This window comes from Erithacus rubecula (assembly GCF_903797595.1).
Source record: "Erithacus rubecula genome assembly, chromosome: 12".
Lineage (NCBI taxonomy): Eukaryota > Metazoa > Chordata > Aves > Passeriformes > Muscicapidae > Erithacus > Erithacus rubecula.
The window spans coordinates 3,792,610-3,819,837 of NC_136664.1; the positions used below are offsets into that span (position 1 = coordinate 3,792,610).

At 36.7% G+C, this 27,228-nt stretch overlaps 1 protein-coding gene across 3 annotated transcripts in view; it reads right to left on the minus strand.

Moving 5' to 3' along the window:
• Positions 1–27,228, minus strand: part of CDH13 (cadherin 13) — a gene marked incomplete at its 3' end in the record, with an annotated part of 419,157 nt that overhangs the window by 220,364 nt on the left and 171,565 nt on the right. For all 3 annotated transcript variants that reach the window (XM_079316432.1, XM_079316433.1, XM_079316431.1), the window contains one exon: positions 21,012–21,128. In XM_079316432.1, coding sequence (XP_079172558.1) covers positions 21,012–21,128 — 117 coding nt within the window. The remainder of the gene's footprint in view (positions 1–21,011; positions 21,129–27,228) is intronic.

Consider the following 27,228-nt stretch of genomic DNA (forward strand, 5'->3'; position numbering starts at 1 on the left):
TTCATGGAATATTTAAAGGTGAACTATTTTTTTCCTCAAATCATTGTGCTCAACGAGAGCAAAACAATGGTTTAGGCCCATTGTTTAGATATTGTATAAATAAACAGACACTTCCTGTCCTGCCATACTGAAAATTACTCTTTACAGTCAGAGGCTCCATCTGCTCCACACTGACTCAAATACTCTTCCAACCAAAACAAATGCAAAACATTCCCATCGTTATTCAAAAGCATTAACCAACAGAAACTGCTTCATTACAGTAAGCTAAACATACAAAACCCGTGGCTAGAAAGGAATTTATGTAATTTGCTGAGTTTAATAATTTATTATGCAAAAAATTAATACCTCCAGCTTCTTTAATGAAAAGTCAGATAAAGTGGCTGAGCATGGGAGATGAATTGTGCTCTTTGATGAAGGCCAACCCTGACCTTGGCTTTCTCTGTGATTAGAACTTTCTCCAGATTCGCTCCATGTGCAGGTGACAGGCCAGGAAATCCTGAGGATTCATTCCCATAGTGGCAACAGGAATTATAAAGCTTCCCTAAGTGACTGTGTCTGTTATTGGTGATAATTAGAGATAAACCCAGCACAGGATATTTCTCAGGCACCACTTTCTCTTGTTCACATAATGGGCTATTAACTCCACTCTATTATCAGTCAAAGCACATCTGGGCAGGTGCCCTTTCAGGATGTTATCAAGTTATCCAAAACATCCAAAGCAAGTTACTGGAAATAAGAATGAACAATATTTGAGAAATTCAAGTAAAGAGCAAAACAAAACTTCAGCAATTAAGGGTGTTTGTGGAAAGCAAGAACACAGGGGATATCACAGCCCTAATTTTCAAACCATTTCCAAACCAGTTTTCAACTTCCAGTCTATGGAAGAGGCAAGATTTCAAAGCTGTGTCCATCTCCAAGAGCTTTCCTGAAAATCTGAAACCAGCCAGAAAAAACCCCAAGAACATCCCCAAATTCCTGATATCTGTGCTTGCAACTGGAGGGACCCTCCAGAATCCACAGGCACGGGATGGAAAGGGAAATGTCACCAGCAATGGGAATGTACAACACAGAGCCAGGGCAAGGGAACACAAAGCTGAGCTGAAGAGTTCGGGTTCTGGGGGAAGCAGAGTTGGGAAAATCTACATTTAGTACCTCAGACATTCTTCCTGTGCCATCAGCTCCTAGCATTTCACTTGGTGCTGCTGACAGTCCAAATAACAATGCACATCTACAGATCTCCCAGAGAAAAGAGATGTACATAGACTGGATTTAATCCAGCAAAGAAAGCCAAAATTGAGTTATTTTAAACTTTAGGGATTTATTTGCTGTTTCAGATGCTGGGTAAAACACATAACTACAAAATATTTGAATTTTGCACTTGAAGATACAGATTTGAATTATTGCTGAATGCTTCTCAATCAAAGACACTACTTAAAAATTTTAAATACAAGGTAATTAATCCTTTAACAAAGTTTGGATGCTGTGTTTACTTCTGTGGATTATTTGTTATTTATTCTTACACATTTAAAGCTCAGTGGCACTGGGCAAAACTCATTACAGGAGCAGCAATTACTTCTCAGTCACATTATTTTGCACTTGTTCTCTTAAGACTTATGAATTACAGAAACAAAAGGGAACGTGTATTATTATAATAGTGCCTCTGTAAACTGAAGTGTTTTACTATCTGTATAAAATTTCTGAAATATTCAGTACTGGGTATGCTAATACCTTGAACATAAAAACTTTTATACCAACTTTCAGAGAAGGAACACAGAAATTAAAAAAATCAGGCATGGATATTAAATTAATTACAAAAATGAAAAAAACATACAGTGATATTCTCAAGAGGATCCTTTTTTTGCATTTTAACTCTGAGCTTTGTCATGCAAAACGTTTCAGGAAGTGTCAGATTTAGGAACAAGGTTGGGAGAATTAAAACACATGGTTTCAGCATATTTTGGATGCATTTTTGCAAGGCTGATTAGGGGCTGCACATGGTACCAGTGCTCCTTGCCTGGAGGCATTCAGACAAAACTGTGAATGCTCTGATCAAGCACCACATTGAGGACTTTCTGTACATGCAGGAAAAAGAACTTGCACTGCTCAAGGAGCAGGTGAAACACTGAGGGATTTTTTTGGGCTGGGGCACTTTCTATAAAATGTACTGTACCAGCTATTCTTTTGTTACATCAGTGCAAACACAATGTTTTACTAAGTAGAAACAACTGGAAATCTGAAATTTGACAAGGTTTATTGTCAAATATTTCAGCAAAATATCTCAATGTATGAAAATTACACAATATATTGAAAACCAGCAAAGTTGTTTCACCACCAGGGCTCTGTTTTCCAAGTCTTTTTAGAATAATCAAAACAAATAGGGTGTTTGATATTCAACCAAAAACTATCTTCTCAACATAATGGTTTTTTTATCATAATTAGGCATAAATGTTTACAAAATCCAGATCAACTCTGTAGTGGGATGCACAGGTGCTCAAGTGAAGCAAAATGAATTTATGCATGTGGGAGCCCTGGGCACTGGTGGATCCCTTCAGCCCCAGGTTCATTATCGTAGTTGCACACAAATGCAAGAATTCTCCCTGGAGAAACCTTCCCAGCAGCTGCAGGGATTTAAATTTGAGGATTTAACCAATATAAATAGCTAACAGTGAGCATTTGCTCAGAGATCGAAGCAAAGTAATTCAATAAACACATCAAGATGTGCATTAGCTTTCGTAGCAGGTAATTCCTCAGCTTCCTTTTACTCCTAATTTATAAAGAGCAAGAAGATTCATTACCAACAATTTTCCCTTTCCCTGTTCCTAGCAGCCTGTTTCACAAATAAATCTGCAGACTCAGGATTCTGTAGGCAGCACCACCTCCCTGCTGACAGCACAGAGTTCACAAACTTTGGGGATCTCAAAGGGAGAGGACTGAGAAATGCTCCTTGTCACAGGAGGCTGGCCTGGCCTTTCAGGAACCATTTAAGCACCATATTTTATTTGCTACTTAAGTGGCTTGCAAAGCCTGTCACTGGAAGGAATTGGAGCACCACTCTCTGCTGAGTGACAGCCAGACAGGGAGCAGTTCCAAAGCTGTGCTCTGTTAGGAAAAACCTGACTGTGATTGACAATATTAAAAGCAGAGCTCAAAAGATCCACTTACAAACAAACAAACCAGGGGATTATTTGGATTTCTAGAGGAGCTTTACTGAAAGCTTTTCACAGATCTAAGGAGGCAGAAATTAAGGGGCAACATTGCCACTTTTGATGATTTGGGATTGCAGCAACTCAGGATTTAGGACAGATTACACAATGTGTAATCACCAAATCTGGAAGAAATGGGAGAAAAGAGGAGAACAGACCCAACTTGCAGCACCTCTTCCTAGGTATGTCACAGAGCTGATTATTCTGAATAAGATCAAAGTCTTAATCTATTTCTGAGGGTCTCTTGTGCAGCATCCAGCCAAACTCAGGGCAGAGATGTGGCCCTGGCATGTGAGCTGGAACCATCTGAGATGAGCTCTGAGAGCTGTGCCCTGGATCCTCTGGGGAACACAAAACCCTGGCTGCTTCCTCTGCCTGCATTTACTGCCCCTGGCACCCAGCTCAAGTGTTATCTCTAGATCCTTGCATGCAGCAAGGAAAGGAACCAAGATCTGCATTGTGGCAGCTGGGCAGAGAAATTGGAATTGCAGAATAAAACACTGAAGTTGCAGAGACCACCTGAGGAACTGAACAGGAGTAGTGAAGTGAGAAAATGGAGCTGATGAGAATGGTTCACCTAAAATGCTCTTGAGAATTAAGACTCAGTTGAAGCTGAAAAAATTTCTTGGAAGATTTTTACTAATTTTATTTTTGTTCTTGCTAGCAACCTGATGAGTCTTGAATGTGAAAATATTTTGCAATTAAAATGAACTTAGAGGAATAAGTACCCTATCAAAAGTACTTAATTTTTATAATTGAAGATATTAAAAAAGAAATATCATGATGAAGAGTATTTTTTTCTAAATTTGCTTCGATTACATGAAGTCTGTCTAATACTTCTGGATACTTTAAGAACCTGCTTAGCACCCAATTCCCACTTGAAGCAAACAACCCACAGATCTAATTATAGATTTTCCTCAGTCACTAGTTCCCTAGGAAACAAATCCATGGCTCATGTCTTGTTCATGGAAGGTCATAGGAGGAAGATAAATATTTTTCTGTGTATGGAAACTTATCTAGAGGTCACAGGTCTACATCTCAGCAGATGCTGGTGCTTGTGGCAAGGGCAGATGGCAGCTGTGTTTGACAGTTATCTGGGATATTTAAAACTTTTGAACATTTCAGTATGATGAAGCACTGAATACTTCCATTAGTTTATTCTTTTTAAAAAAAATTTAATTAAGATTTTAATTTTGGCTCTCTACACTCATTTTGATTTTTATCAGTGGCTCTACCTCACTTTTCATCTAAAACTATCAGAGGTCAATTCAAGACAGCTGTGAGTACTCACAACTCATTAAAAATGGAGGGTAGAAATGTAACTTAAAGTTATGAATGGTAAACATAATTTGTGTTTTCTTCATATTGGCTCTTAAATTATCAGTGTTATCACAAACCTGATAAAAAAATTTTGCCTACACACTTGAAAAACATTTTGTTAGCAATTGCACGAGTGACTGAAGATCTAACATGGACTAGATGGCAAAGTCTCTGATAATATTACTCAAAAGAAAATTTTAACTACACCTTAAAAAAATTGAAATAAAAGCAGCCTATATTTACTAAATGTTAGCATTAATGCTTTTTTTTAAATTAAAACCCAGACAATTTTAATAATATTATATTAATCTAATGTACTAGTAAAAATACTAATCATACTAACACTGAAAAGAGATTTAAAAAAACAACAAATGAAGTATTTACAGAGTGACTCCTGCTTGGTTTTGACAAAGCCAAGTATTCAGTTCATAAAGTGGAATTGTAACTTGAGTAGAAGGAAATGAAGGGTGGATCTCTCATGCTGATATTTTCACTGCAGCTTTTTCCATTTGTCCTATGGCAGTTTTATTTAAAAATGGTAATTTGAATATGAGTGTACCCCAAGACACAACTCAATAATTTGAGGGGTTTGGAGAGACCCAAAGCACAGAACATCTGCTCCTTCCCAGCCACTCAACAAAACCACAGGAACTTTTAGAGGGAACTTTTCAAACACTCCTGCACTTCTAAAAACACAGAAATGGATCAAGTGTGACCACAGGATGCTGGTAGGTGCTGAGATCAGGATGGTTCTTGTCACTGCAAGAAATTATTCCTGTTTATTCACATCAAGATAACTCTGGATATCTAATTCTGGACTTGCAAAACTACTTAATTCAATTTTGCAGCAACACCAATTACCCAACCTGAATTTATGCAGAAAAATAGCTGCTCTAGGTTAGTGTGATAATTCATGTAAATTTTATAATTTCCTTCCTCAAAAACCTGGAAGCTGAGCCATGAAATTTAAATGCAGAGAGCATCTGCATTTTGTGACTCAGCAAGGCAAAAATTGTCACTGTTCCAAGTGAGGGTGTCTTTGCTTCAGTCTCATCTCCTATTGACACAGATTTTTGTATCAATGTTTCTGCCTAAACATTTGCATTTGTGTGCAAAGATTGGCATTTATACCTGGGGAAACTGTGGAAGAAGGCCAAATTTGGCACAGGAAATACTTTATCCTTTCTACCTAGTGAGAACTCTTAGCAAGTGTTATCTTTAATGAACCTGTTGCCACTAATTTTCTCTGCTGGCAAACAAATGTCAACCTGATTTAATCTGACTTCTGATTTAGAATAAAAAACTGCACAAAAATCTCCTACAGAAATAATCTGGAATGTTGAGGGGATTACAAGGGTATTGGAAAGAACTGCACAGCTGCTTGCTTTGAGCTCAAACAGATTATTTTGAGATTATAAATGAGATTTACTGGTATCTCTGAGAAGAAATAACAAATAATCCACAGAATGTTGAGTGATCAATTGCACTGTGTTTCAAGTTTGAAGTAATCTCTTTGGAGAATCTTTTTTCCAGAATTCACCCAAACTAATGTCTTATTGACCATCATCAGAAAAAACGCCTTCAAGTCAGGCAACACAAAAATATTCTTCAAAATATTGTCCCAGTTTTCTAAGTGCATTGGTAAATACAGATCTTTTCCTCAAATTTCACTGAGCAACAAATAAAACTACAGTGTAACAATGTGGGGCAATGAATCTCACAATCAGCATTGCTCACTTTGGTGAAAGATTCCAACAAAAAAAAAATTAAAGCTAGAAATGAAAGCTTAGTTAAAGCTTCAGTAAACAGGTTCTATAAAGATTACACACAACAACCTTTGGATGTTTTAACCAATAATTATTAAATATGGGCTTTAAATATAAATGCTCTTTTAAAATACAAAATATTTCCAAAGTCTAAGATGACTTTTATGGGAAACTCTAGACTGAAACTATTAACATAACAATCTGTACTGCATTCTTTTTAGAAAATAACTTTCTGAGCTGCCTAAAATGTGGTACTGTTATCATACACATCACCAGCAAAATAATTAAATAAATAAATAAACAAATAGGTAAATAAAAATTTAAATGCAGTTTCAAAAAAAATCTTGTTAATTTATCTTTGTTTCAATCCCATATGAACTGTGTTTTTTCAGTGTTCTGTGGAACCTAGTCCATCAATGTCTAACTTATGTCTTTTCATAACAACTATACCTTAAAAAACAATATTTCATGACATCTAAGACTGCAGGGAAAACAAAAAATCCATATTGCAATCCATGAATGTAACAAGAGTATTGTTAGGCTTCCATCACCAACCATTAACAATTAAAATATTAACATTCAAGAATCCATATAACACACAAAGAACAGAAATTCTCTTCTGGAATTAACTGAGTAAAATTTACTTTTTAAAGGAAGGAACAGGAGCGTAAATACACACAAGGTTTGATTTTGCCCAATATTGGCCTGAGGCCAAGAAAAAATTTTAGGCAATAGAAATAATGGATTCTTTTATATATATATTTTTTAACACTGCATTTCATAGACTTTCAAGTTAGTATCAGCCTCTGAATTTGTCATTTATCATTACTTAAATCTTAATTACAATTATTATATAATTAAAACAAAAAAAAAAAAAATCTGAGGTTTTAAATCCACTTGTGGCTAAATACAAGATATTTTCCCACTATCTCTAGCAGCTTTATCTTTTCTAACTCTGACAAAATTAGATGCTTTCCAGTCACATACAATTGCTTTGCCATAACACTGTTCAAAGTCAAAAAATACTATTTAAAGCTAATAGTAAGATTTTGTGAAAGTTTGAGCTGTTAAATTACTAAAGTGTTACATACATAGGATTGGTGGATAATGGCTATGGCATTCTTTATCCTGCAGAATGTAAATGCAGCTAATAGTGTGGAAAAAAACCATTTTAATACTTTAGCTGAGATTGAAGAAAAATAAAGGATAGAGAAAGACATTCAAGAAGTCAAATTCACACTGAATAAACCAGAGCAAAAAGAAAAAAGGGGATATTTTTATAAGGTATTCTAAGTGTTGGAAAGAGTTTCCCTCTTTTGCAACAATGAGATTTTGATTTAAATGAGCTGAGGAGTTGAGGATGTTCTGTTCCAACCACCAGAACAAGCTTGAGCAACTTTAACATGACTTTAAAAGAGGAGTTTAGTGCTGTTTAATGGGAATGAACCTGACAAAATCTAGTCCTGCTATTCTAAGGGACATATTGGATTCAAAATGAAAAAACCCCATTGATCTGTGCTCTGGGACAGGGTTTGGGAGGTGGATTCACCCCAGCAGTGATCCTGGTGCCAGAGATCCTTGGAGTGCTTTATTATTATTATTATTAGTGGTTAATTCAGTGTTCTCAGGGTTTTATCCCATGGTGCTGAACAAACATGCCATCTAGCAAATAATGATGGAATTAAAACTGGAGTCAAACAGAAACACAGCTCTCCAGTGCCATTTTAAACTGGCAAAATAGAAATTTCCAACCAGCCCCTGCTCCAGTTTAGTGAGCAGAGAGAGGATCCAGCTGGATTTTCCACCAGTGCTGGAGCCACAGCTGCTCTGGGCTTTGGCTTTGGCTCTGGAGCAGCCCCAGCCAAGCCTGGGATGGATCTCAGCCCTAAGCAGGCACTGGCACCTGCTAATGAAGGGAAAAGAGAGAAAACAAAGCAGGATTTCCCTGCTTGGCTGCTCACACTTCATGCTCACCCCTCCTTGCACACAGTATTATTAATGTAATCTATAATCTATATCTGACTTCAGTTACATGGTGTGGATCCAAAATACACCTGGTTTTCACAGACATTGCTTCAGCTCAGTGCTAACAAACAGCCCAGTCCATTCCCACCAGTTCACACAGGCTCAGATCATTATTGTAGTTCCATTATTCAGAATAAATGAAAGCATTAACAGTTATTTCTGATGTAATTAATTGCTCTCTCCCTATATTTAACTGCTGTTATGACTAAAACATCCAGAGATAACAAATATTATATTACATATACTACTGAACCTGTTTTACTACAGATTTACTACATATTTTCAGGTAAAAAGGACTAGATTTCTCTAAAATATAACTGAGTCTCATATGAAAAGAGAAATATATGGAGATCATCCAAAAAATGTGCTGCCACCTATAAAGATGAAGGCACAAGAGCACACCGATCCTCACAAAGAATTGAGCAATAAACTTAAAATAATGTATTTCTCTGTTCTAATTTAAGAGAAATGCAGGTAAAACTGCAGCAATAATTAATGAGGCAAAAAGAACCTTTTAGATTAATGAAGCAAGTTCATTTCCCCAGGATCAGGTATTGTTGTTTAATTTTTACCAGAAGTTAAGGCTGCAGGTATATGGTCACAATTCTCAAATAGAAATAAAAAAATATTTAATGGTATTAATTTTTTTTTTAAATGTAGATTAGTCAACAACCCATTGTGGAGGTACAAAAATAATTTAGCAACGTCTACCAAGTTTATTAATAATTAAAATCACCTTAATATGTATGTTTCTATGGTTACACTTAATGTGTTTAGAATACAGAAAGATCTTAAAACAGTCCCAGGGTTTCCCAGCTAATATGAAGAGCAGAGATGGCTTTGAAATTGATCTTTAGAAAGAATAGTCAAGTCATTTCAACTGCAAATCATTCATTTCAATTTCAGCCAGAGAAATCAATGGGCAAGAAAACAGATCTCTCATCAATTAGAAATGCTTCTCCACATCTATCACTTGGACCTCTCTTGGGAATTTTCAGTTGACAGCACAGTATATCAGCATTAAACTAAACCTACAGAAAAATAAATACTGGAGAAATTTATATTAGAAAACTTAGTTGCTAAATTTAGCCCTTCTGCAGCATCTTGGAGAGGATGCCTGAAACCAGTCAGTTAAAAACACAAAGTTCAAATGACTCTAAGCTCCAGAAGAGCTCCTGCACATTGAACAGGACAAACAAGGGAAGTGTCAGCCCAGCATCCTGGGGGACAGCAGCAAAAAACCAAACTAAATCCAGTAGTAGATATTATAATATCTCCTTTCACACTACAGGAGATCTGGAGATGCACAAATCATCAGAAATGCCACAAGAAATAACTTTAATTCCATTTTAACTGCAGATTACACACACCATAGAGATGAAGGAAATGAGACACCTAAATTCCCCTGAAAATGTGGGTCTTGGTGACTTAATCTCACTGCTTTCAGAAATTGTTTTTTGTTTCTACCTTTGCCTACATGCTTTTGAAATGCAGAACAACTCTATAAATAATAAAGCAATATTTGAAGACAAATAATGAGTCAGACACTCCTCACCCTCTCTCTCTGCTTTCCAGATGCCTTTCAAAGCTAGAAATTGTATTTAGAAGAATAAGAGCTTAAACTAGACATGGTTTGTGGAACTACAGAACTGCAAAGTAACTATTTGTGCAGCCACCCTGAAATGTTTCTGCACTGTGTTTTCCTTACAAAGAGCAGTACAAATAATTCAAGGATGAACCAAAAATTACACAGGAAAGGCTGGAGGTCATTCCTGGATACATCTGCCCCTGGATTCTCCCTGCAGTGATATATAGATATATAGATATATCAGAAACCCTCAGGCACAGCAGCAAGGACACCCTTCCCTTTTGGCCTCTACATCTTGTGACAGCACACAGAAAATCACAATGCTTGACAAAAAATTATCAACCAGTTCTAACCTTCAGTGCTGTTAAATCTCTGTGCAACACTCTAATCTTTCCATTGCTTGTCACTCTCATGACTCATTTTGGATGATCTGCAAACTCTGTCACTGCAATGTCTCCTTTTCCAGATAATTTCTGTTGTATTAAACAACACAAATCACTGTATAAATCCTTGAAAGTATCTATTGGTAAAAGCTTCCCTGTGGAAATCTGTTTCCACACTGATGTTTCAATCATTTTTAGCCAAAGGAAGCATTTCCTCTCAGTAGAGAAACCCAAGTATGGTTTATTGATCAGATTTATCTACACCTTCAGCTTCTCCACAGGTCTTAATACACTTAGGAAATATGATTTGCCCTAAAAAGATCCATGTTCTCTTCATGATAGTTCCAAAGTTTATCTATTCCAGTGACTGCTGCATCTTGGCTTTGGCTGACTGCCTGCAGCAGGAATGGGATTCACTGGGCTCTAGTTCCTAATGGTTTTCAAGACTTCTTAGGGAGCTTTTTAAAAAGAATAGAATTTAAAAAAGTGAGCTCCACATTGCAAGTAAGTGAAGCCAAGGTGCAGGAGTAGTTATGTGCCACAGTCAGGAGTTAATTCCCACTTAGAGCTCTCCACAAACTTGCTCCCTCCTATTATGCAATACTAATTTTTTCTCTTTTGCTCTGAATCCATTTCTTTTGACACTTCATTTGGAGATGCCCCTTCATAGAGAACATCTGCAGTGTGGCACAGCCTCCCTTCTTTCTAAAATAATTGAAATATTTCCTGGTAGTTTATAATTTTTCACTTTAACAGAACTTTCACTTTTTAAGGGAGGTTGGGGATTTTCAAGAATCCCCTTTCAGTTTGTTTGAGCCTCAAATAGAAGTAAAACTGTATGAACTGTTTGCCAGGTAATTGATTGTCACCCAGATCTGTGAAACTCAAAATCTCCTGACTGCAAATTAATGACAGAAACCAATGGCAGACCCTGTTCCTAAATTATGTGCATTGAGATAATTTCTCTCTCTTTTCAACATAATAATTTCTTACTTTGAAAGCTACTGCATAAGGGTCCACATGGTTCATTACATAAGCAACAGGGAGTCCCTCCTTGAGAGAATCAAGGACAAAAAGTGACAACTGAGCTGAATTTTGCCTCTGGTCTTTGATTTAAAAATCAGATTGGAAAATTTCTGTCTAATTCTAAAAATCTACTTAACTCTGATGTCCAATAAGAATTTTAGAAAGTAGCTCTTTTGAAAAGCATGTGAAGAATAATTTATTTTTTGTTCTTGTCTGGATTGCCTGTCTCCATCTGCTATAAATTATAAGCACCTATGCATACACATCAGTTATCATCAGGGAAAAGGTGCTTCATTTGTTCCCAGAATTAAAAGGCTGCTCAGGACAGGGCTTTCAACATGAAAAACGTGGCCAAAACCTGTTTTCTAGAACATGAGAAAAGGAGCTGGTGGGTACAAACATCAGCAACACAGCAGGTGACTCTGAGCCACATCTCCTTAGATTAAGAGTTTGGAATCACAAATCTTCATGGAATCTTGGGGGAATAAATACAATCAATTTTCTACTTGCAAAAGTATCTTTCCAGTACTTACAAAGAACATCCTTCATCAGTTATGCCCCAAAGGAAACAATACGTGGTTTTTAAGATTTTTCATTAACAGATAATTACACTTTTATTTTGTTTGTTTGGGGTTTTTTTTTTTTTCCAAAGCATTATTGTATCATTATTGCATTAGAAAGAAAAAAGAATATGATTTATTAACAATTAGGATTCTCAAGAGAAAATGCCTTAATGCAGTAATGATAGTATAGGAGTTTGGATAGGAGATTAGTTAGATAGAGTTAGATAGGAGATTAGGAGTTAGATAGGAGTTTGAAAAAAAAATAAATTATTTTAATTCAAGTTACTTTTCATGTTCCAGTAACCCTTCAAATTCAGGTTTGCCAACAGCACAGCAATACTGGATGAAGTTGATCCATTGTGTTTTCCTATTGACACACTTTCAGGATGTTATCCATTGCCTTTTCTGCAAGAAATTCATACAGATCCTTACAGCCTATCTTTTAGATAATTAGCAAGTTGGCCACTGCAGACATTGCTCCTTCCATGGGTCTGATTTAACCCTTATTCCAACCCTACAACACCTGTTCAGGAACATTTAAGGATTTCTTTGTCAAGTAGAAAAGGATCTGTTGAGGAAAGGCTGTTTAACCAGACATCTGATTCTTCAGTCTGATCTCCTGAAAAAGATAACATTTATCTGATCCAGCTTAAACCTTTTAGTTAATTTTTGACCAAATCTGATTAAAAAACCATACAACATACAAAGTTCCTAAAAGTTCCACAAAAATTGGAGCAATGCAGAATGAAAAGATCTATTGGCACCTTCAGAGGCAGAAAGAGAGGAGGAATTTCCATTTTTCACATGTATATTCATTGCCTGATCAGGTCAGCTGCAGCTCCAGGATTTGCTCCCTCTTGAAATATTGAAAACTTGAAATCCCAGTTTGAAATATCAGGAGGCAGAAAATAACCCCAGTGGTGCTGAGGGGATTATTTAGGATCATTGTGCTCCAAGTGCTATCATCAATAAGAGCACCTGGGTTTGTTGCAGGGAACTCTTATTTGTAGCAAACCAGCTTTCATCACTTCTATTATCATGAAATACTTGTAATAGATTGTAAATCAGGCTTGAACATTAATTCTATTAAATTAATATAGCCCCTGAATTCGAGTTGTAGCCAAGCTCAGCTACATTTACACTGCTGCTTTTTTTTTTTTTTTTTCAATTCTAATAAGTAAAAATATATATTAAGACACATGTCATTGGATTATAGGGATCACTACTACTTTCAATTTCTGGACTTCATTGTTGAACAGATTCCTATTATCAAATCCATTCTCAAGCTCAATTGAAAATGTAAGCTTAATAGTTTCGTCCATGCTTTGTAGAAATGAAAAGAAAAACTTCTGAAGCTGTTTGAACCTTGATGAAAATCCTATTTTCCAACTGCACTTTAAAAGTTTTCCCTAAAAACCTATTGAATAAAGCATGACTTGATATATACATGATCAGTTTCAACTCACACTTCCTTCAAGGGTCATTTTTTCCCACTGCCATGTCCCAGGAGGGTTTGCCTTATCAAAATTCCTTTGCCACTTTGATGGGAGAATTTCAGTCACTTCAACATGCACAGGGTCAGGCAGGAATACAGGAAAGTGAAATGTTTTAGTGTGTGCTTACAAGGCTCCATGGCAGTGCTGAGTGATGAGCACAAGTTCAGAAAACTCAGCTTAAACTGCAGCTCAAGGTAAAGAATATTTCTAAAATAACACCCCAGCAAAATGTGATAATATTTCAACAGTCACTTCAATTCTTAAACAGAATTTGTGTAAATATTTATCCCATGTATCCACCTGCTCTTCAGGAATATGACACAGATGGAAACATGGCAGGGAAATAAAGTATGAAAGAGCAGCAATGCAATGGATATTTGTGGAGAGAAAAGCAGACTTTCCATTGACAGTGAGAGGAACTCACAGAAACAATTTATAGGTTAAAGTGGGAGAAAAATACCTACAAAATCAACAGCATGACCAAGAGGAGAGTTCATGAAAATCTGGATATGTTGTACAAGCCTGTAGTCATTTATTGTTGTGCTTCTTTGGAATGTACATATATATATGTGTGTGTGTATATTATATATATATACATATATATATATATTTATATATATGTGTGTGTGTGTGTATATATATATATATATATATATATATATATATTTATTTATATAAAGCATGGAGGGTATGAATCCTGTGTTTAAACCCCAAATGTGTAAATTCCAATAATCACCATGACTTCACAAACAACCCAAGAAAATTTGAGGAATATCATGGCCAAACCAAAAATCTACACTCTCATGAAGTTAAATACAGAACTTTGGAAAGCAGGCTAACCCCAAAAAATACAGTTCTCTGAATTCTTAATTTGCCTTTGTTTAAGCAAAGTGATTTTTCTCTTTGTGAGTTATTCCAGAGAAAGTAGAATGGTCAAACTAAACTCTTCTTTTTCAAACACAAGCAGAAAGAAATTGCTTAATATGTGGGATTTTTGTAATTGAAAATTTTAGGTAAGTAGTGGAACATTGATTACAATGAAATAATTTACATTTTTTTATATTTGACCCTGAAAGAGAAACAGGTCAATAGAGAAGAATGACATTAACTTTAAAATTAGGTATTCCAGAAATCTTTTCCAACCTCAGCTTTCTATGATTCTGCCCTATAGGCCATACCTTACTTATTCCATTTCTGAATTCAGCCAGCAGGGTTGCACAGTAAGTGACAAAGATGATAAACCAGAAAGGTTAAGAAAAGGTGCTTTTATAGGGCAGCTGGAAAAGAGCACCAGATGTTTTGGAAATGAGAAGGGAAAATGTTTCCTGAACTAAAACACAGCTGTCATTATGGATAATGGCATCATACTCCTTTATTCAACCTATTCATCTGTTGCTGTACATCACCCTAAAATACAAGGAGAGGAAAAAAAAAAAAGGAAAGAAAAATAAAAGAAAAAAAGGAATCATCCATATACAATAAAAGCAAGGGAAAAACACAAAAAGGTTAAAATTCTCTTCAATTCACCATTGAAGAGAATCAGCAGTTAGAGAGGAGGAAGAAAATGACTGTTGTTCCCTGAGTGACAGCTATTTACTCCACCTTACAGATGAGCCATATATAATATATATAATTTTTCCTTCTGGAAATGCTCTGCCAACCATCTTTACTTAATACCATTCTAACAAGCTGGTAACATCAAATTTGTTGCCAGGCCAGTCTGCAAAATGCCTTTATTAAAGTCTTTCATTAATGAAAGCACCAAGGTTGACAGTATGACAGTATCTAGTTTGCAATTTGGCAGGGATAAGTTAATTTTGTTCCTAAAATGTCATTCATTTGGATATTGCTTTATATTGTATTATAAACTTGCTAATAACTGACTGTATAACAAAAAACCAGAGGAATTATTTGGAATGGAACAGGAAAACAATCAGGTTTGAAGGAGGATGAATCAGTTCACAGCTATCAAATAAATATCTTAATTGATTTAAAGGAAGCTCTGTAGTTGTGTTCTCTCCCCTGACTTTGATATGATGCAGTTTTTATGTTTTTACTGGTAACATATGAACAGAGCACTCTGCTAAATAAAGCTGGATAAGTCTGTTGCATCTCTCATCCCACTTAAGATAAAGTGTTACTCTAAGTAGATTTGTAGAAAGAAACTTTACAAATCAAAGGGACTGAGCAAATAGAAATCCTGGATCCAAATATCCTCAATCCAAGACTACAGAATTAGGCTCTACATCTTGTTAAGTTTAAAATTTGGCCTTACTAAGAATGTAGAGATCAAGTTTTTACCCAAAACTATACATTCAACAAGAAAATAGATTCTAAAACTGAAGAGATGAAGTGGCTATTCTAAATAACTGAATTAAAACAAGACAGAAAGTCAAGATGGATAAAACAGCTTCCCATCAGTCAGGTCAGGATATAGAATCATTTTGGCAGACTGTATGGAAGTTAAAAAAAAAAAACAAACTCAGTCTGGTTTCATGAAAACCACAGGGAATGGGGTTAGGGAATGGCAATTCTTACTCTCCATCCCTATCCATTAAATGAAATAGCTGTTATGTCTGAAAATAATCCAAACATTTTAAGCTTGGGCCTACAATTAAGTTAGTGTGCCAGTGAAAAATGACTTGCCAGGGTTTTATTTCATCTTTGTTACTTTCCATAGGCAATTTACTGGCAGGGACAGACTTTTTTTCTCACCTCTACCTTAATTTGCAACACAGTTTAAAAATATCAACTTCTGAAATCAAAGTTAACATCAACAGTGTGGCAGTTAAACTGCAGCATACTTTGCTGAACAGCTTTAGAGCAGAGAATCTCTTCTGTTTGCTGCCTTCCTTCAGGTCATTAACATGATTTATTATGAAGCAGGAAATTAGGTACTGGATATTATCAATATTGTTCAGAAAATTCGATTCCATCATTGCCATATAACTACTTTATCTTCAACAAACTTGTAACCATAGTAACTAGATTAGAAAGTAGTCCCCAAATGTTTAAAATGCTTTTATTCTTATTAGCAACATCAAACACTGAAAAATAATGGCAAATTGTTGTTTTCCAGTTTTCCAAGCATTTGCAACTCATGTGTGATTCTTCTGAAAGTCTAAAGTAAACAGGTGTATTTTAACAAATTTTTCCAATAAAATTCTATTAGCTGAAAGAAAACAAATGTGTTCTGCTGGAATTGTTGATGTGAATGTCAATTTTCTTTAAAAAAAAAGGGAGGGTTGAAGAGACACCTCTCAGAAAAAAAGAGACAAAATCTGAAGTGCTGTTTTCACTTAATGGTTTGTTAGAACATCAAATACATATGGTTTAATGAGAATTAATATGCTGTAGCTTAATAATTCATGTACTTGCAGTGAAAGCCCTTTAATTTAATGGAGTGCTGCTCCTTTCATTACTTTCATTGCTGAGGTGGGTTGGTATTTTTCCCTGAAGGTCAGGAGTGTGCCAATCCTCCATGCAAGCCATGAATTTAATCAGATGTTAAACTCTGACACCTGCAACCACCCATTCTGTCCCAGCTCAGCAGGTTTTACACATTTTCAGGAACAGCAGGAGAACTCGAGGTGTCTGTTCTTCCAGGATCAGAAGTAGCTGTGTTGTGCAACTGTGATCTCATATTTATCAAATTTTGTACTGCTCAGTGCTGTGGTTGGAAATTAATTCCTCTTCTCTGGGTACCAGCAACTTTTCTTTAATCTTATGCCAAAATTTATATCCATTAGTTATTACACCAGTGTATTCCTTTCACTTAAATCATCTGGATTTACAGAAAATGCTTTTGCTAGGCCGAGCAAATTGAGCTCATATATATTTCTGCCCAATCCTAGACCATAACTTGATTTTTTCTCTAAACCCAATCTTTGTTTTTTGATGGATTTCAAAGAGCTTATTTATTGCCTAAGTGCTATTCATAAATAACACCCTTCTCCACTTGTACACTTTTTTACCTTGTTTGCTTCTTGTTTCTTTATCCTCATCCATGGATATGTTTTTCCCACATGGAATTGTTGATATACTTTACCAGAATGCTCTCCTTATACACCACCAGACTTATTCAAGGAATTAGAATTCCTTGTGTCTCTGTAATTCCATCTTCTCTCTGAACAAGTTCATCACCCACTTCTTCAGCTGTCACCAAAACAGTCTTGTCTTCTGGACAAGTCAAAATTCTTGCTGATGACCATTTCCTGTTTTCTGGCACAGCACAACCATTGCATTTGATGTGGTGAGGATTTGAAAACAAGCAATTGGAAATCAAAAAATTAATTTTATAAATCCAGTAGATTATTCCTGTAGACCCCATTTTTAGTTCCATCATAAGAAATCCATTCTCTTGCTTCCACATCATTTTTAGTAGTTGCAGCAAAGATTCCTGTCAATAATTGGGATCAGACCTTTCCCAACTCAGCAGCTGACAAGCAGTCCCACAGATCTCTCTCAAGGTGTTGGAAGGGTTTGAGGTTCCTGCACATCATTCCCTTCTCTGTGAGCACACACCATTATCTTCCAGGCTTGCACACCCTTCCTTGCCAGGTCCTTTCCTCCTCCAGTTCTCTTTAGACTCCCTCTCATTTTTTGCTTAATTTTCCAGTGGTACCAAAATTTTTCTTAATTCAGCTTTTTCATATCATCTTCCTCTAACCTATAAACCTTCTCTCTAGGTTCTCTTCCCAGGCTGAGAGGTCATGACCATCTCTTTTGACACTTCAATTTTGTGCCTGAAGTCTGACATTTTTTAAAGCTGCTTCTTTAGTCCATGACAATTCTCTTCTGCCAAGCATGTAATTTATCATATATAAATAGTTGCACTAAGATAGCCACTCAAAAATAGCAGCTTCCAGAAGCTTTTGACATCCAGTTTTCTTCAGCTTCCTCCCCACTTCAAGTGCTTTCCTACTGCTGCTTTAACAGACAAGATGAATTTGCTCTTTTCTTTAAATTCACATCTCAGAGGAGGAAAAAAAAAAACACTTCTTCATAGATCTTAAAGTTTTTATCCAGTTTGCAAGCCTGGATCACTTCTAGTCTTGAGCTTTTGCTGGGGTCAGTCCTGCCATGTAACTGCAGCTAACAGCCAGATCAGAGGCAGCAAGTACAGAAAATTTCTGATCCAAAATACACCCCTACCCTCTTTCCAAGACAAAACAGCAACAACAAAAAAAATCTTATGGGAAAAAATAAAGATTTGGTTTTGATTTATTCAGTAATTTCTTGCAAAGACTCATCTCTCTGTGTTCTGCCCTTCACTGAGCATAAAATGTCCTGCCAGTTTTCACCAGGCCACTCATGGCTTCCAGATTTTACATGCCAACAATTGCAATATTCATTCTTATGCAGGACAATTCCTTTAAACTGAAGAATAGAATCCTTGATTCACCATTTGCCCATCAATATCACAAAGAGCAAATCCTCTGAGCCTGGATAAACACAGTCTCACTTTGCAGGTGTCCTTCTCTCCTGATGAGTGGAAAAAGAGCTGGGACTTGTTGAGCATCTCCACAATTCCCTTTGTGCTCTTTGGGGTCTGCATTGTTGTGAGGGTTAAATTTCAAAAATCACCATCATCAGCTAAAATGTGTCAAAAGATTGGTTTGTAGATGCACAGAGACACCACTCTATCTGGTCTCAGAAAACATTTCCATGGGGTAGTGGAGAATTACCTGCCAGTGGAAGTGCAAAATAATCCTGCATCCCACTGCTCTGTACTTCATTTGACTTCATGTGGACAAATAAACCAGAAAAGCAACATATGGAGAGAGACTAAAAATTCAATATCATTTCCCAGTGCCCTATCAGCAAGACTAAACAAAACACATCAATAACAGTCAAGAGTTGTAGCCTGGGCCATATGGTCACAAAGGCTCACGTTACCAAGGTTGTGTTAAAATGTTTTAATCTCAGTGTTCTCCCTCAGGCACGAAGCACGATATGCAAAATCTTAAATCTTGCTAAAAGGTGAGACTTCTCCACCTACAAACACAGCATGTCCAGGATGGTTATTTAATTAAGAGCTACCCTAGTGAAGGGTATGGAAATGGCAAGGCAATAATCCAATTCCTGAGTGGGGACACTGGAGAGCCAGTAACAGGCTCCACACGTGTACTTCCTTGTTAAGCTAAATGCTAATTGGAATTTCTGTAATTAATTTGAACAAAACCCTGTTTTCACTTGTGCAGTGCAGTATCTCCTTCCTGATATACATATAAAAAAACTTAATGAAGGGAGTCTTCTCAAACGCCTTTTTTTCCCCCCTTTATGGTATTATTTCCTAACTGTGAAATAAAACTCAATTAATTGTTCTCCCCCTGCTCTCTTCTTTCCACACATCTGCCCTGCTCCCCACTAAGTGCTAATCAGCATTTCACCTGTTGGCTGCTGCAATCACTTCCAAACAACCTTGTGCAGTTCCAGCCAGCACAGCACGGGGTGGAAAGCAAGAGGAAGTCAGGACACATTAATAAACCACACTGGTAATTTGCTAAAGCAGGGGGAAGGAGGGGAAAGTAAGAAAGAAAGGGAAAATAACCCACTGGAAACCTGATTTCCATGTGAACATCCAGACAGGATCTTGTGGTGGAAACACACAGAACAAGTCATGCCTGAAATTGTCACTATCACCCATTTCATGCAGGCAGGAAAGCTTCACATCCCTTCTCACACTTGGAATTTTGTTATAACATGCAAATTACTCATTCTCTGGGTGTTTTGCTGCTTCCCCAAAACACCATAGAAAGCACAGCTAATCTGCAATGTCCTTCTGCAGGGATTATAGCAGAGCAGAGATGGCAGAGCTGAGGCTCAGAAAAAACAGAGCTCAGCATTGATCCATCAGCCCATGTTTTGGAAGAGGAAAAAAAAAACATTCCTCACACGTTGCAGAAGTGGGCAGCTAAGTGAATTTTCTAAAATTCATGAAGCCATGGAAAGTTGATAATAAATATCTAAATTTAAGGGAGGGAGATTAATAACTTTTCTCTAGTTTGTGCAGGATCTGAAACAGGAACTAGTACTCTGAGTTAGTACAGATATTCACTGTAGTTAGCAAAACCTCACAGCCTAACTTATGATTTGTGACAAGTCAAAAAAAACCTGAAATAACTGCCTTTCTTCTCAGCATCAATTTTGTCTGAATTTCTTCCCTACAACCAGTATGTCTGAGACTCCAAACCTTCTTATTTATGCTTTGTTCAGCATTCAGTTGCAAATTACCACAGTTGACCTGGAGTATGTCATTCCATTATTTTAAATATCTCTAAAATGTTTGTCTCCCCTGACACATGCATCATCTCTCTTTCTGTTTGCAGCCAAATTAATTACCTGAATACCTAAATTAGAGGTAAACTGAAAAAAAACCAACATTAAATATTGTAAAAATTATCAGAGCTCCAAGTATTTCAAGGTGCTGATTATTTGCAGTTCCTATAGTTTAAATATTAGTGGAGGACAGGTTTCTCATGGCCTTTGAAAAAGAGCCTGCCAGATGCTCTCACATGGGATGGAAGAGGGTAGGAAGACATCTGGAATATTACTACCAATGTGATAGACACTGCAAAACTGTAAGAGTAACAGATCAACTGCATAATATCAAAATTTGATACAGTTTTTTTTACTTACCTTGCCAACTAATCTGGGGAAAGGAGGTCTTTGATTTTCAGGAATTAATATTGGAGTAGTCAAAAGAGCCCTTTTTTGTCTTGGAATTCCAAGGTTGCCTTCTAGTTTTAAGATTTCCTAAAAAAGAAAAAGACATATTAATAAAACTTCCAGATATTCAGTTGCTATTCCCTTTCCCTGCACCTTTAGGCAAAATTACCACAAACCACCAGATTCTAAGTTTAGTATTATATCTTTTCCAGCAATTATTGATAACATAACAAAGCACCTATTTAATCTTTCAGGTTACTGCACTTATTTCAGTGGCAGTAGACAGCCCATATTAATTTTGTACTAATGCAAACAAATTACAAACCTGTGCAGGTGTCTATAATCTTAAACTGATAACTGCTTAAATCAAAAGCTTTTAGCAAGGTCTGGTTTGCCTCCACACAAGATCAGTAAAAGCCACACTTATAATGTCTTCAGAGAATTTTCTCTAAAGATATATATGATGATATTTTTAAAGATATAGATGGGGATAGAGATCATCCATGCTCAGTCACTTCTCAGCCCAGGATTTCAACCAGAGCAGAGTGAATTTGCAAACACAGTCCACAGGTAATGAACTCCCAATAAACACCAAAAGCTTGTAACTTCAAATTAGACACCAAAGTCCAGGTGTAACCTAAAATATGAACTGGTAGGTTGTTGGTGTTGGATGTTTAGTGTTTGTGAGAGAAAACAATTCTATTCTCTCAGAAAGAACAAAAATGAAAGTGGTTTACACACAGGACCTCTTTTCCTGCTGCTTTTCCTGGAGTGTTTCCTTCTATCTGAGCTTCAGGCAGTTCAGCACTTTCTGAGCTCCAGTGAACTCCCCACAGTGGCCTCTGGCCCCTGGAAAACTCTGCCCACCACACCTCTGCTTTCTGTTCCCTTCTGCTCTGATCTGCTCAGTTCTCTCCCTGCAGGAGTTGCAGCTTCCCAGAGACAACTCTCCCTCCTCTGCCTCCTCCTACAGTCTCTGCAACTCTCTTCTCCAAGCACAATTTCTAACAAGGGCAAAAAAACCCTCTCCCCATCTCCCAGAGCTCTCCCTTAATCCAAGCCCTTTTTAGGAAGAGAAAAAACAACAAAAAAACCCCACAAAACAAGCAAACACCCACAAAGAAATGAAACAAACCAAACCAACCAAAAACCTAACAGCAACAAAAAAAGTCCAGATTTGTAGTTTATTGGGAGCTGTGAAACTGGAAAAAATATTTCAATCATTACTTTTGGTTCAGGTTGTCATGACAGTTTAATTAAAAATCTCTGGTTGAATTAAATGTCTGATTCCAATAAGGAACTATATCTTACAGATAACACTTTGCTCTCCTGATGCAGAAACTTCTAACTAAGTTTCAGTCAGTTCTGGAATCCACGTTGATATTTTTTTAACTGATTCTTCATTACAGAATGAAAGTTCCAGCCATAGGCTGTGTTTTTATAAAACTTCCAAGCTGAATGAGTTTTCTTGGTGGCACAAGCTGGATCCACCAGCCAGGGTCTCCACAGGCTGCTCCACCTGTGGCAGTGCCTCCCATCTCACACCACAAAACTCTGCTCTAGCTCTGCTCCTTCAGCATCATTCCCCAAACCTGACAACAAGCAGGAGCAAGGGAAACTCGAGTTTTCACCAGTTTGCTTTAGTTGTGATAAAGCCAACCCACAGAGAATCCCTCCTCACAATTTTCACAACTTCTCAAGGCTCCCTCTGGTAGAGTTCCAGCTCTCCCAAAGGCTTTGCCATTTCTCTCTAATATTTCAGTCTCAAGGCCACTCAGGTCCCTGGTTTTGTCTTTCAACTTCTCTCCCCAGGAGAATTTTCCTTAATAAAAATTCATGAGAAAGTTCAAGATAAAAACAGTTGAAGTGTCAAATGAAAAGAGCTGAATCCTGTCCAAAGGCAAATGCACAGAGCAGTAAAGCTCCCAAAATCACTTACACTGTAAACACAGATGGGCTGAGATGATGCTGAGGAGCAGCAGTGACCCCAGGCTGTCCCCAAGGAAATCCCAGTCCTTTAGCTCAGTTCTTTAGATCAAATAAACATTTATGTGATCACACCTCTCAGCCCTGCTCCTGCTGCTGTGGCTTTCCTTCAGCTCAGGGAGATGTAGGGCAGAGCTCCCAGGTCTTTGCCAATGAGCCAGACATTTGGATTTGCTTATCTTTGTGTCATGGAAAGGTTTGTGTTGGAAGAAACTTTAAAAACCATCTGTCCCACCTGCAGTAAGCAGGGACAGCTTCCACCAGATCACTTTTCTTAGAGTCCCATCCAACATGACCTTGAATGTGTCATATTGTTTTCTGTGCTAGTTTGAGTAGGAAAAGCAATTTCCAGATTGTTCAACATCTAGGTCGCACAATTTTGATACCCATAGATACATAAACAACTAACTCACCACTTTCCCATGATGGGTTATCCTTATTCTTTCCCAAACATTCCCAAATGGAAGAAAACCCCAAATTATATTCAGCAAGTCATTAATAAAAATAAGTGAAGTTCTAAAGGGAAGCAGTAGGGTGGTAAGACTTAAGGCTTTAAGGCCAGATTTCTGAGCAGAACTTCAGAACAAAACAAAAAAAAAAAAGAATTATTATCTTATATTTCTAACAAAATTATTGTGTTTCATGGAGAAGGAAGTTCTGCAGATTAGGCACAGAAATTTAAGCACTTCCTGAGCTTGTTTCATATTCAAATCTCACAGTGTTTTTCTAAATAGTGATTTCTTCCTGATGATTTCTTTCTTATCATCCCCTAGTGTCTAACAGCAATGACTGATTAAATGAGTGGCCAAAAGCACCACTAGGGAATGCAGGTAAGCAGAGGAGAAGAAAAGGTCAAGAGTACTTCACCAACACATTGAATAATTCACTGCTGCTGTTTGTGGTTATCATAATGATTTCCCCATTTTTAAAGAGCAGGGGGAAAGGAAAAACATTTTGCTTCATTCCAAGTAGCTGCAAGTGCAGGTTTGATCCTCACCCAGTGTGAAAGCAGAAGCCAAGAAATCTGACATTAAATGTGCATTTAACACCTGATCCAGCAGTTAAAGCACTGATAACACTCATGCATGGATGGATATATTGTATATATTATAATTTTTACTGGATTCACCTGTTTAATTTCTTGGAGAAGCAACTCACAAGGGATATGAAATTAGTCCAGGTAGAGTTGGTAATTTTGCTTCAAACTTTCTTAAAATATCAGGCAGACATCTGCTTCTCCCACAGGTGCTGCCTTGTATGAAATACAGGAACATAAAAGTGTCTGTCCACAAACACCCACCCACAGGCAAAATTCAATATATTTATAATATTATTGATATGTGTCTACTTAAAAAAAAAAGTGCACCAAAACAAAAAATTCAATATTTTTGGTTGGTTTTGGTGGATTTTTCTAAACAAAAATGGTAAGAGAGAAATCTTATCAGGTTTGTTATTTTTACTGCTTAGCCACAATTTCATATCTGTGATCATTTAGTTCACATGATCAGTGACATCTACTTTTCATGGTCAGGGGGTTTTGATCAGAACCCAACTATTATTTCACTGCCACCATTTTATTACCAACTTTTACACCCTCTTTTTGACTTCCTTAATTTCCCCTTCTGGACATGGGATCAGCTGATTCATTGACAATAAACTTTGATTTCCTGTTCCCAATAAAAAAGCACCAAACCTCATTTTCCCAGCATTTTGGCAAAACTTGAATTAAGAGGAGCCAGTCTGCCCAAACCACAGTGTCATGCAAGTTGCAATTTCCCTGCATCCTTTAAGAGTCTCCTCTTTATTTTGATTTTCTTTCTTTTTTCCCAGGCCTTCTTGCAGTGAATATTTGAATGAATGGCCTGGTCACTCTCCAGCAGCACAAACCATTACTCTTGGCAAAGGAAATTTCATTAGAACTTGTCAGGGAAATAGGGTGGCTGAATTCTGGTAAATTTGTCATAAGAAGGGCTGGAAACACCACTGGAGTGGCAATCTGTAATCCACTATGGTGACCAGAAAAGTGCTTGAGTTTCCTGTCATTTAGTTGGTCTTATATAATAAGGTTATGGTGTAAAATATGGTCAGTACTAAATACAAAAAATAAAATTAATTGGATGCGTGTTGCAAGCAAAGTTCATCTGAAATAGGGAATGGGGTGTGGTAATCAGAGGTATATAAAAAATGACATCCCCAAAATGCTGAAAAGCAAGAACTCTGCAGGTGAGCTTAAAAAATAATTTTATATAATTCCCAGTTGAGATTTTAAATCATGCTGTAATATTTAATTGCTTTATGTTATTTCTATCATCAGAATATTGTTATCATCAGCAGTATTGAAGTTAATTATTTCTAAAATACCTAAACCAGAAAAAAATTTTCTCATCTTGGTAGCAATAAAAAAAAAAAAATCTAAGAAATGTGCTAGAACTTTACTGTAAGTTAATGAACAACTGTTTAAATAACTAATGAACTCAATGAATAAATTTAAGAAATGTAAAGGTCAATGGCATTCACACAAACATCTGCTCAAATGTAGTCTGTCCTCAATGTCAATAAATGTCACCCTAAAAATCACTTTGCTAACTTGGGGAGAGCAAACCCAGCTAAAATACAGCTGGCTAAGGGGAATTTGGTATTTCAGAGGAAAAAACTTCCAAGCTGGTGATGCATGGTGAGCTACAACATCTGGGTAATGTAAACTGCTGGTGAAACTTGATTTAATTACTCAGAGGTGAAAAAAGTTATTCTTGTTCAAAGCATTTGGTCACGTGTAAATCAGAACCATTTAAATGCTGATATATTTTAGAGTGACTTTGGTACATAGGTGATAAAATTATGGTGGAGGCACATCTGAATTTTTGACTTTGTGAAATTATTCATTCAGTTATTGCCCTGAACTTCTGCAGGATCTCTTGTGATGGAAAAGTCCTGTTTCTAATGAAATATAAGTTTCCTTTATCTACACACCTGCCTTGTTCTGTGACAAGGAGAAGTTTCTCTAAGATGAAAAAAAATTAAGTGCCATCAACTTTGCTTTAGCATGGGAGTCACCTGCCCTGAGAATAATAAACTCTTCTTTTAAATAAACATTTCAAGCTTTTTTTTGTCACTATTTAGTGACTGTTATTCTCATTCTGAAGCATATGTGAATCACCCCCTCTTACTGGAAATCTCATATTGGTTCCACACTGCTCATTAAATATAATGAGGTGTCCCCTATACACAAACAACAAAATATGCTCTGACAGCCTCATCTGTCAAACAGCTCTGAAATGCAGGATTGAGGAGAAAGACAAGGGTTGACCTTATGCCTCTGTCTTCACCAGGATACATTAGCAACATATCACTTATCAGGGGTAAAAATACCCTTTTCTCCATCCCTGCTGTGCTTACACTTGTAGCAAAGCAAACAGAGCCAGGCTGCTTTCACAGCAGGCCAGGAGAAATGAAAAATTCCTAAAGATCCCAAAACCTTCAGCACTTCAAATAGATGTAATTGAAATAAGGAAAGTGGTTTTTTTGATGCCATTGCCTAGGTATGAAAACCTTAAGAAAAGTGTCTTGTGATAAAAATCTACATTAAAAATAGGAGGTTTTGGTTTGGTTTTTCTTTCATTCAACAAATCATATGCTTTTGGGTTAGATACAAAATTGTTACTGAAAACAGAAACACAGTGGAGATCTGAAACAATTAAAATCTTTCAAAAATCTGATTCTTTTGAGACATAAGCAAAGCCATGTGGAAAATGCATTTCACAGCAAGGACACAAGGCCTTAACTTCTTACTCTCAATATTCCTGCTCTCAATATTCCACTGAGTGGACTTATTTTTCTGTTTATATTGGAGGAACTCAAAATTCAAGAGTCCTTTTAACATTTAAAAAGGAGAAAGAACACACAAAACACAAATGTCAGTTCTAGGGCATGATAAATGAGTTAAAGAAGAGTTTTTGGTGGGGCAATAAGCCTCAAAATCTGCACATCAGCAGCACAAAAATGACAATTCTAAATATGGAATAGCACAGCCATGAACAATCAGTTCCACGTTTCCCTCCTGGAATATAAGGATAATTTCTAATAAAGTTTATTTCTTATGTAAAATAAATATTATTCATAGCAGAAGTTGTTTTACCTTGGAAAACCAGCTTTCTATGTCTTGCTGCAGGGCAGCCAGCTGTAATTGTGTGCAGAAAACTAA